This window comes from Setaria viridis, chromosome 3 (genome assembly GCF_005286985.2).
Source record: "Setaria viridis chromosome 3, Setaria_viridis_v4.0, whole genome shotgun sequence".
NCBI classification, from domain to species: Eukaryota; Viridiplantae; Streptophyta; class Magnoliopsida; order Poales; family Poaceae; genus Setaria; species Setaria viridis.
This window is the reverse complement of record NC_048265.2, coordinates 46466974-46479233: the sequence shown is the minus strand read 5'-3', so window position 1 is coordinate 46479233 and position 12260 is coordinate 46466974. Positions and strand designations below refer to the sequence as shown.

Sequence of the window (12260 nt, the reverse complement as noted above, 5' to 3'; positions counted from 1 at the left end):
TTGTCCCCATATATGTCCTCCGCCACGACCGACGCCTGCATGGTCTCCAAGTCGATGGAGATTAACCACTTGTCTAGCGTTGTTCTGGGCGATAGGATGACGTAACCCGGGCCCCTCGTCAGGATCTTCAGGAGATGGGTCTGGATGAAGAATTTGTCCTTGTACCTGGCAGGTCACGCGCTATTAAAAAAACAACCTTTCATCCACTCCTACCGGGTCCAAATTTAGGATCCCCGAACACCTTTTAGTACCAGGTTGTAACACCATCCGGTACTAAAGGTTAGTACCGGATGGTGTTACGACCTGGTACTAAAAGGTTTAGAACTTTTAGTATCGGGTCATAACACCACTCGGTACTAAAGGGATATTTTTAGTACCAGGTGGTGTTATGACCCGATACTCAAGATCCTTCACAGGTTACTTTGAGAAAGCATATCTACCTTCATCACATTTGCTGCGTAGGTAGGATGGTAAGGAAGGCTCGCTGAGCCTTAAAGTTGTAGGTTCGAATCCCACGGATAGACTTTGTTTTTAGGCGCAAATTAGTACCGAAAAAGTTTCACGGTCTCATCGTGCACGGTGAAGATGCGTGGCTCTCCGTTACGGCCGTTGGCGACGTAGGACTTTTTGCTACGACATGAGGTAGTCAAAGTCGCCATAAAAGTCCTCCCAGGTAGGCGGGAAGTCGTGGCACCAGTTCTCTAGTTCCGAGGTCGGCGGCAGGACGGAGTGGAAGAACTCGCCGGTGCCGCCGTCGAGGACGATCAGGATCCGGCCTGAGCGCGTAGACGTACCATGAGCCCCCGGCGCGGCCCACTTAGCGCAGGTTCACGAGATCTTGCTTGATGACGTCGCCGCCGTTGGCGGAGCCCACGGCGAGTCTTGAAGTCCAGTCACCCCATGACGGCGGCGACGACCCTGCGCTCCAGGCAGTGAACATGGCGCTGCCGGTGCAAATGGCTCGTTGACTCTTGATGACATGCTTGAACATGCATAAGACCTTGAAGTTCGACATGCCGATGTGTCGCCGTCGACGAGGTAGGAGCCCTTGTATTGGCAACGGCAGCGGAGGGATCCACTTGTATCTCCTCGTCTCGGGCTCGCAGACGACAATGTCCAGGAAGACATGGCTCAGTTTCCCGCTTACCACGTCGTCGTTCAGCAGGAGGAGGCTGCCGCGGTGTCTAGCACAACCCAAACGGGAGCCCAGTGGTCGTCGGTGTCGGATAGGAAGTCGAGGGAGAAGTGGCGAGGATCAATCGACGAGTACGCGGCGGGGACAAACGATGGTTGAAGTCGTTTGGAGTCGTTGAAGTAGTCGCCGGCGACGAGGGTTAGCGCGTGGACGGAGCGGAAGCGGCGGAGGAAGCCGGCGTCGGCGATGATGCCGTGCCGTCTCTTGCAGGCGGAGGCCGCGCGGACGACGGAGACCGGCGAGTCGATGTGCTGCAGGATGATGATGAGGATGTCGCCGACAATCACGTTCATGGCTTGCGTGCTTATAGCAATCAAAGATACCACACGTACCCTTACGTTGACAGATTTTGACACTGAATTTCTGTCAACAGATCAATGCCTAGTAACATGCAGAAACTCTATTGTATGGATTTGGCAACCACGCAGATGCAGTACGTGTCCAAATGGAATACGCATGCATGCTGCGTCCAATGCTTTATTTCATGCAGAAATCCAAAATCTGCCCGTATTTCAAACCTCTGTCGAGTCTCTTGCGACAGCTCACTGCCGGCTGCTCGTCCGCTGAATCCACCGCAACCCCTCAAAATCATTCCGAAAATCCAATCAACCTACAGATCCAGCACTCCCACACTCTCGGCCGTCGATTTATCCAAATTCCTTACCGAAGAGGCCTCCACGCCTTGGTCATGGCCATGGTGAGTTGAGGTGTTCTCCACCCCTGCTGCCGCAGGCGGCGTCGACCCTCGACGCTGCTGGTAGCTACCTCTCCGTGAGTCACAGCAGCCCTTCAATCGTCTGTTCCCTGTTGCTGCCAGTCCCGACGCTCCCTCCGTTCGAGGTGCTGCTGAGTCAATGCCGCCCGCTCCGTGCTTCCGTCATCACCGATGTCGACAATGCATGAGGAGCGAAGCCTCGCCTTCAGCGACCATCAAGTTCGCTTCTGCCAGGACTCTTTTCGCTGCATCCGCTGTTGTCGTACTGGGCATAGGGAGTGACAATGCCGCTACCGGTCTTCAACTGCTGCGCTGCATTCCCGCACCTCCTCTGTGCAATATCGCCATCCGCAGCATGCTCGAACATGGGCGGATGTTGTGGCCACATCTCCATCTAGAGAGCCTCATCATCCTTCGTTGCAGGCTTCAACTGATCTTAGGGGTGGCATGGATGTCGCCCCTTGTCCTGCGTGTGGTTGTTCTTATCGTGCCGCGTATTGCTCGCCCACGCAAGATGTTCAATCTGTTATATATCGAGCCTCTTGTAGAGTCGCTTCGTTCGGACCTCCAACAGTTCTTCATATCTCGACTTGAGGAAGCAGTGCACCCGCTCAAGGCTGAGGCATCTGTCATCAGGTTGTGGTTAGCACGGGTGGCCAACCACTTGGAACGCGAGGCGCCATCTTGCAAGGACCCTCCCGCTACTGACTTGGTCGACCTTTTTGGTCCTTGTTCTCCGATTCAACGGTCTCCAACCCCGCTTTCCTTCACCTCACTTGCAGCTGATTACACTCCAACCCGGGACTCCGAGCTGGACAATGAGCAATATGTGGCCACTATTGCAGGTGATGTGGAACAATCAACTACTCAGGACTGTGTGCCTCCTACTACTGATGAGACAGTTGTAGAGCCTTCAGTAGACTCTTGCAGTTCGATCAACTACAAATGATGTGGAAACAACTTCCCCACATATGGTGACCCCTTTGGACCTACCAATGAAGCAGATGATGTTGCAAGTTGGCACCTCTAATAAGGAGTTTGTTATGGTGGAAGATGCATCGGAGGACGAGGAAGCTAACTCGATTATAGATATGACATTTGAAGACCCAGTTGATCTCATCATTGCTGCGGATGACTCCACCCAATCTTCAGTTGAGGTTAAGTCGGAACATCCAGATGACCCGCTGATGGAGGTAGCATTTCCAATGGATGTCACCATAATGAAGATCGAGGAACTGCAAGTGTAATTCCTACTGAGGATGTTGTGTTAGTGGAAGATGCATCCGATGATGAGGAAGCTCTAGCCGTGGTCACTGTCATAGATGGCCCCACCTTGTCTCTTGTTGAGGTCAGGACAGATGAGCCCTAACCCCCAGATGATCCCTTATCAATGAGGACGCCACCCGTGACAATGACATCAAGATGCAAACGCAAGTCTTATGACAGAACATCGCTCCGCCGAAGCATCCGCCTCACCCAAGGCAATACACTAAGGAGGTTGGGCATTATTGAAAACGATGGGAAGTTTGATGAGGATACAATTATTGGAAACGACGGGGAGTTTGATGAGGATACAATTCAAGATTATGCAGACTACTTGAAGGAATTGCTACCGCCGGACGTCCTCAACTCGCTCATGCGTACGAAAGGTCGTGCTTTTTGGACCTGGTGTGAAGGATTTCTTTGCCTTCTCGTTACGCTTGTCTTTACTCATAGTTGGCTTTGGTGGCAGCGCCTCGCTTTGCAGAGTTTGTTTTAGGTGGCTTTCGGTTGTCGGTCGTGAGTTTCTCTTAGTTTTAGATGTTGTTGTTGTCGTTACTCCACCCCTTGAGTTTGGGTTGTTGTTGTTCTGTTATTTCACCCGGTCCGTGCTTCTTCCTTTTAATATAATCAGTAGCTCTTCTGCCTGGTTCGTTTAAAAAAAATCCACCGTCAGCAATAGCTAGCACGAGCTAGCGCGGTAGATTCTGGCTGCTGATCGCTTGCGTGAGGTCCAAATGTCCAATACCAAGCAAAGGTCTTGTGTGAATCAGTCAATCAGATTGAGTGAGAACGAGCCGATGTTGGGGTTTATTTGCTGCTATGTGCAAACAAAATTCACATGTGCACAGATCGTGTGGAAAATTCATTTTTGTAATTCTTATGTTAAGCTGAAGATTATAGTTCGATTCCTTTTTTTAAAAAAAAACTTATTGGAGATGCGGGAAATAAAACCCCATGCCTCTAGCATGCATGCGCACATAGCACTCAGAGATATATGAGTGCTAATATTTGATTTAATTTGCGCTATAATTAATTTTGTAATGTTTCTGTTATGTATTTGCATGGCTACAGACTTATTTTTTTTAAAAATATTGGAGATGTGAGGAATTAAACCCCAACCCTCTAGCATGCAATACATAGTGAGCTACATCCCCAACTTATTATAATATCTATATAATTAAGTTAATATCATTAATGTTCTACGTCACTACTGGAAAAATGACATCTCGTCCCAAGACTTAGTACCTATCACTTTTTGGCCCGGTACTAATGTTAGACATTAGTACCGAGCCTAACGGCTAGTTCCTCAGGAGACGCCCGTGAGCCCTTTTAGTACCGGTTGGGGGGCACCAACCGGTACTAAAGGGTGCACATTAGTAACGGTTGGTGGCCCCAACCGGTACTAATGCGCCACCCCGCCTTAGTACCGGTTGGGGGCTAAAGGGGGTGCCCATTAGTACCGGTTGCTGCCCCAACCCGGTACAAATGGGGCACCGGTACTAATTCTCCCTCCTTTAGTACCGGTTGGTGCCCCCAACCGGTACTAAAGTCCCTCCTATAAATACCCCTCTTTCTTCCTCCAGCTCGAGCTTCACCCTATCCATGGCGAAATAGGGGGAGGTGCTACCAGATTTGTGACCATTTCTTGGGGATTTCACTCATTCAAGTATTCTAAAGGTTAGAAACTTCATCCTCCCTTGATACATGGATAGTATACTAAGTTTTATGCTTTAGAGTTAGAGTAATTTATGATTTTTAGAATAAGGTATAATGGAGAAATTCTTTATTTATATGAATGTGTTATTTAGAGCTCATATTTGTTTTTTTAAATATATGCACCATTTTGTATAGGAAATCGTAGGAAATGATGTTAACTTAGAAAAAAAATTCTTGAAGTAGCTAGAATTTATATAAAATCATGTTAATTCTTAGAAATATATAAAATAATTAAAAATTACATCATGTTAATTTAGCAATTACATTATCAAATTGTAGGAAATAATGTTCATTTCTCGCTAATTTAAGAATTTTTCTATATTCTCTAGCTAATTCATTTATATGAATGTGTTATTTAGAGCTCACACCATTTTGTATAGGAAATTGTAGAAAATCATGTTAACTTAGAATTTTTTTTTGAAGTAGCTAGAATTTATATAAAATCATGTCAGCAATATTTCAGTTTAATGCTATTTTTTTCATGTTTTTATGTTTCATTTATAATTGTATGGATGATCAGAATATCTGTGGTTTAGAAATATTTTTGTAGATGGATCAGCAATGGATGTACAATGCAGACAAACGTTCCATGGAGTACATTTAATGGCTTGCGTGGTTTTCTCGATCAGGCAGAATCCAACACACCGCCGTCCGGTTTCATTTGTTGTCCATGTAGAAATTGCAAAACTAAGAAGGATTACTTATCCAGAAAGACTATTCACGCCCACATATACAGTTCTGGATTCATGCCTAACTATTTTATTTGGACCAAGCACGAGGAAAGAGGAGTTATGATGGATGAAGATGAAGAAGAAGAAGATGACAACATTCCTAACTGGATTTAAGGAAGTGCCTTTGCATATGCTCCAATGGGCGATGCTGAAGAAGAGATGGGCGAGGCAAAAGGTCCTATCGATGATCTAGGTTAGTTGTTGCGAGATGCAAAGGAAGACTGCGAGAATGTGAAGGAGTCAAAACTATTCGAGCGTATGTTAGATGATCATAAGAAATTGTTGTACCCAGATTGCAAATAGGGGCACAAAAAGTTGGGTACCATACTGAAAATGCTGCAATGGAAGGCAAAAAATGGAGTTTTTGACAAGGATTTTGATGAGTTAATGAAAATCATAAAGAACATGCTTGCCGAGAGGAACGAATTGTCATCCTCAACATACAAAGCAAAAAAGATTGTTTGCCCTCTGGGTTTGGAGGTACAAAAGATACATGCATGTCCTAATGACTGTATCCTCTATCGCGGTGAGGAATTTAAGAAATTGGATGCGTGTCTTGTGTGCAAAGCGTTGCGTTATAAGATCAGGCGAGATGACCCCATTGATGTTGAGGGGCAGGCCATCAAGAAGAAAGTTCCTGCGAAGGTAATGTGGTATTTCCATGTAGTACCACGGTTAAAGCGTTTGTTCAGAAATAAGGCACATGCAAAGTTGATGCGTTGGTACAAAGAAGAACGTAAGCAAGATGAAATGACCAGACACCCCGCTGATAGGCCCCAGTGGAGAACAGTTGATAGAGAATTTCCCGAGTTTAAAAAGGATGCGGAACATACGGTTTGGTTTAAGTACAGATGGATTCAATCCATTCGAAGAGTTCAGTAGTGATCATAGGACTTGGCCTGTGACCTTATGTATGTTCAACCTTCCGCCATGGATGTGCATGAAACGGAAGTTCATTATGATGCCGATAATTATCCAAGACTCAAAATAACCTGGTAACAACATTGATGTTTACCTAAGACCGTTGGTTGATGAACTTCTACTGTTATGGAAGGAAGAAAGTGTACGTGTGTGGGATGGGGATAAAAATGAGACTTTTAATCGACGAGCATTGTTGTTCGTAACCATCAATGATTGGCCGGTGCTTGGTAATCTGTTCGGACAGTCAAACAAGGGATTCTGAGCCTACACGCACTATTTAGATGATACTTGCAGCATGTATTTGAAACATTGTAAGAAGGTCGTGTATACAGGTCATCATCGATTTCTTCCTTAGAGAATCTCCAGTAAATTTGGTATAATGGATTGTTATACCTAAAAATTACCAGAATACCTAAGAATCACAAAAAAAACAGCTCGAACAGATGACCTATATGATTTGCTTTATATATACCTAAGCTATGACCTAAATTTCTCTCTCCAATATGTAAATATACCAATCCAACTCATGGATTGCTATATTCTCTCCTCTCTCGCGGGAAGGCCAACTGCTCTTGGTCGGAGCTTTTCGCGTCACTTACGTCCCCTCCACCCCCGCACCACTAGCATCCTCTGTCCTCATCTCCGACTGCTAGCGCCACCATGGAAATCCACCCTGTGCTCGATTTCGCTGTCTCTATGCTCAATTTGATTTCTACAGGCGAGCGCCACCAGCTCAACCCCGGCGCAGAAGTGCTCCGTCGTGTGAGCGATGCTTCGCTGGTCTAGCCCCGATGCGCGCAAGCTTTGCCAACCCAAAGGAGTGGAGGACAAGGTGGCGGGGAAGTGGAGCAGAGGATGGTAGGAGGAGTAGAGGAGAGGGTCCAGGGGTGAGTATAGCAATGGAGTTCACCATCCAGCACCATGAGAGAGGATCTCATGGGGCACAGCTCGTCGATACGCATGGAGGAGATGACGCTGCTATCAATTCGGGGCGAAGGACGGGGCAGGACGTGGGCGGGCCGTGTGGTCCTCGTCCGGTCCGACAAGGGGTGGGAGCGGAGGATAGCAGGGGAGGGGGGTTGGAGTAGAGGGGGCACTAATGAGGAGAGCGGCAGCGCACGAACGAGGGGGAAGAAGAGGGGAGGGGAGAGAATGTGTTGATTTGCATATTGGTCCTTGAAAAATGATTCTATTCGCAGTTTAGTCCTTGAATGAATATAGGTCACCAGTTTTAGGTATATTGCTGGAGAAACACAATTATTTTTCCAAAATCTTCACTCTCGTATACCAACTCTACTAAAGATGCTCTTACTATCTCACCTATACATCACATGTAACTGGGTACGGGATGCTTTCCTTTTGAAGTAACCCGTGAAGGACCCTTTAGTATCGGTTGGTAACACCAACCGGCAGTAAAGATGATTTTTAATAGTGGTTGTTGTTACCACTCTGTCCTAAAAGGCCTCCGAGGGCTATCAAATTGGATCCGGTAATAATGAATTTGGCCGGTATCTATGTGGGGATGGAAAGTCATTTTTCCTAGTAGTTTGAATAGCAAAATCTGAATCTTGACTTCCTATGGTAAATTCGCATGGCAACAAGAAGTAAACCATGAGGTGTTGTGTGCATAATAGATGGACAGGCAACAGGAATTCACATGACGGACGCCAAGAACTACTCTCTAGTCTCTATTATTGTCAACATCACGGCCCATTAAATTCTTTCACGACAATGCATGAAGTAAACCATGAGGTAAGATATAGCGTTAGTAAAATCAACATATCTTGAAGATTATATCGATATATACCGTACGCAGTGGGCCAGTGATAGCTCGTGAGAAATGCAAGAGTGCAGTGAAAGGGACCTATCAGGAAAGAAAGACAATACATATGCATAGACGTCCACTCGTCACTTACCAGGCCAGTGCACTATGATTCAAAGCTACTCCACTGTAGTAGATAGGCCTACACTACGTCTACGTGCACGGCTGTCCTGCCGGCAAGTGTGATAATCTCCATCATTTGTGCCAAATCAAAGCTACAGCAGGGCATTACAATCCCTATCTGCGGCCGAGTTTCCCGAGGAGGAAGTCGCGGAGAACGCCGTCGCAGATGTCCAACCTCGTGGTCACGGCCGCCGGTGCCCCGGCGGCGCAAGGGACGGAACGAAGATGGTCCTGGCCGCCAGCATTGTAGTGGCCGAGTACGCACGGCGCGTGGAGCGAGCGGAAGCGGCGGACGAAGCTGGCGCCGCCGATCACGCGGCGCCACAGATTGCAGGTAGCTGTGGCGTTGAGAAGGCAGGCGGGCGAGCGGATGCGCGCGAGGACGAGCTCCAGGAGGTCGTCGGCGAGGTCGTGGATGCCGGTCGGCGGGGACGTGCGCAAAGAATAATGTCCGGCACGGGTGCCGTCCCTGCTGGTCTCGCCCGTGCTCAGGCGCCGGCGACGACGGCTCTCCGTCTCCATGCATGGGGAATTGGGGATGAAGGTATTGGTTGCCCGGCCCTCGTAATTATTTGGGCCGGCCCGGAGGTGTGCACGTGTGAATTTGTGTTTGTTTTTCCTTGTGTAACTAGGGAAGTTTGGGAAAGGCAGGAATTGTAGTTCGATCCTGCACGATTCGATGCGGTTCAAGAATATGCGTGGTTTGGATGCTCGGTTGTGAAATTACAGCGTTTTTAAATTTGGATTTGCTTTTTCTTTAATTAAGGAAATAGTTCCGACCTCAATCGAAGATGTGTCGTGTGACGCGTGCTATACTTTTCCCGCCTGCATGCAATTTTTTTCCATACTTGATATCCCACAACCGAGGACTCTCCACCTCGTGCTTAAAGGATGGAGAAGCCTCTCCACGTAGTCACCTCTGTTTGTTTTCCCCTACTCATGTTGTACTGATCGTTCCGTTGGGGTCAGCCTCCAACACGGAGAAATGCAGACACGGATTGATGTCTTCACCCTCACTTCTGCTGCTGATTTCAACTCCATCTTGGACTGGCCACTGCCCTCGCAGCCAGACTCTGCAGCGAGCCTGCTCATTTACTAATATTACTCCCTCCGTTTCACATGTCAAGATTAAACTTTGCAATTTTTAACCAATAATTTGACTATTATTTTTTTATTTATATAATGTAAACTTTATACGGTTGGATTCGTAATTAAATATACTGTTATAAGTTTATAACCATAAACAATATAATACTCCCTCCGTTCCAAATTGTAGATCATTTCAGCTTTTCTAGGTTGATAGATATTATTATACATCTAGACATACATATATCTAGATGCATAATAATATCTATACACCTAGAAAAGTCAAAACGACCTACAATTTGGAACGGAGGGAGTATAAGGTAAATAAATGATCAAAGTGTTATTTAGAAGATCGTGCCAAGTCATACTATACCTTATAAACATAGATGGAGGGAGTAGTACACAACATCCCAAGAAACAAACGCCTAGCTAATAACTAATACTCCCTCTGTTCCGAATTATTATTCGTTTTATATTTTTTAGATTCATAAATTTTGCTATACACTTTAGGTATATATTATGTCTAGATGCATAGTAAAATGTATAAACCTACAAAAACTAAAGCAACTAACAATTTGGGACTGAGGAGTATGAGATTGACTTTATTAACATGTATATATAGGTTGGTTGGTACACACAGTTTGCCATGATTTATTTACGTAGTAGCCAGTATTCATGACAACACATCATCGCTCCTTGCATGCATGGTCTACAGTGCAGCCCAGTATTCGTGACAACACATCATCGCTCCTTACATGGTCTACAGTTCAGCCCATCGAGCTCTGTCTGTAGCTCCCTTGCTAGTTCCCCGACAATTCTGTATCATCCACACCTCAGGGTTTGAAACATTATATGCCGCGGCAATAACATCTTCCGATAAATCGCACAGGACGGATCCTGGTCCTGCGATGTTGCTGATCACAGGGTTCGCGTTGGTCTTGAATGCGATGAATTCGAACCCGTCTTTCCCTGCTTCTACTATGACGACGTAATACTGTGGCACGACCAGTGGCTGCCCCCGACGAAGCACGCCGTCGAACACCGCGACCCCGCGGTTGTCAACCACCTGCACCCGGGCGCTTCCCCGGGTTAGGTACGCCACGGTTTGAGCTTTGATGGTGTAGAATGGCGAAGAAATAGTGTTCTGCATGCACGTTTCAATTTGTACTGAATCAAGTTAATTACATGAGAACGAATGATAATGACTAGTGTATGATCAAGAGGAACGTACCGGTTTATAAGTCCCTCTCTCTATGCTCAATCCCACGGAGTTGAGGATGGGAAACTCGTAGCTGGTCAGAACCGTCTCTTTCAACTTCATCGTCACCTTCATCCTGCACATGTCACCTGCTTCATCCTGCACATCTTCTTCTTGCTCTTCACTACCTTGGAACTGCACCGCCATGGTAGCGTTCAGATTGTTCTTTGGCTGCAACTGAAGAAGGCCAGCCGGCACACGAACTATGGTGCCCCTTTGGTCCATTTGACCCTGAACTATCGTGGCCAGGTACTGGCTGATACGAAGCGATCTGCTAAGCGACTCAACGGCGAATCCATTGAAAATGTTCTTGCTTCTGTCCCCGTTGGAACCAGCCAAACTGAAATCCTGCATGCGCCAATTAATCTGTTATGTGCCGCAATAGTTCATTAGTGCAAGTACTCCCTCCGTCCTAAATTATAGGTCGTTTTAGCTTTTCTAGATTCATAAATTGCATCTTAGACATAGCGTATATCCATATGCATAGCAAAATCTATGAATGTAGAATATCCAAAACGAACTATCATTTAGGATGGAGGGAGCAGTTTGTTGTTCATTCTCCTCAATTACCCGGTGCTGTGGCTCAAGCTGGTTAGCCTTGCCGCTTATGGTGAAGAGCACAACAATCTCAAGCGGTCCATTGCCGCCGTCGTCGTTGTAAATCCAAGCCGGAACACCGGGCGGTACTGCAATGACATCATGTTGAGCAAAACGGTACCGCTTCTCTCCGCCGCATCCAGGGAAGGCAACCGCTACAACACCTCTCCCTGAAACACAATGAAAAACCATACACTTCTTAACCGTGTATTAATTACTAAACTCAGAGTACAACGAATTGATAAACCCATGTACAGAATTAGCTAGAATGCATAAATTAAGGCCCTGTTTGTTTGAGATTATAATATATCCACCTAGATTATATTGTTGGATTATGGATCATGTGTACTATGGTAAAATATCATTTTGGGATCACATATAATCTGAAATAAGCTAGCCTTGAGTAGCTTATTTCAAATTATTTGTGGTCCCCTAGTGGTCCCATGACGATCTTTTACCCTCCTACCCTTGGATCATAGTCCAGCTTATATAATCTAAGGGGAAAACAAGCTGGCCTAAACATAGATATGATTATATTAACCTTGCACGGTGAAGATTAGGGTACCGCCGTCGTTGAAGCGAGGTAGAACGAGGCCCCGGTCGTCAACGACGATACGAACGAAGAAGACACCAGCGCATGTGAGCTGCTGGTTCGGGTCGTCGAAATACTGAAGGGTCCCCGCTTCCGCTCTTACTTCGGGAAGCGGGTCGAGCGGTCGCAGCCTATCGAACGCGAATTCGCAGCTGCTGGAGCTGGAAGCAGAAGCAGCAGCAGGAGCAACTTGTGCAAAGCTCAGACCGCTGATACGTTCCGCCTGCAGCTCGATGGCCAT

The 12260-nt window shown here is 46.6% G+C and overlaps 1 protein-coding gene across 1 annotated transcript; it reads right to left on the bottom strand.

Moving 5' to 3' along the window:
* Positions 1-10332: 10332 nt before the first annotated feature.
* Positions 10333-12260, bottom strand: LOC117849353 (glutelin type-A 3). Its single transcript, XM_034730898.1, has 4 exons — positions 11969-12260; positions 11401-11597; positions 10804-11178; positions 10333-10716 (listed from the first exon to the last, which is right to left on the bottom strand). Exons 1-4 carry the CDS (start codon positions 12258-12260, stop codon positions 10333-10335), a joined length of 1248 nt encoding a protein of 415 aa, XP_034586789.1.

Coding starts and splice junctions, on each gene's coding strand:
- LOC117849353 (XM_034730898.1), bottom strand. CDS start 12,260: ATGGCCATCGAGCTGCAGGCGGAACGTATCAGCGGTCTGAGCTTTGCA. Junction 11,598..11,968: donor CCTAATCTTCACCGTGCAAG/GTTAATATAATC, acceptor ATTGTGTTTCAG/GGAGAGGTGTTGTAGCGGTT. Junction 11,179..11,400: donor AGCTTGAGCCACAGCACCGG/GTAATTGAGGAG, acceptor TGGCGCATGCAG/GATTTCAGTTTGGCTGGTTC.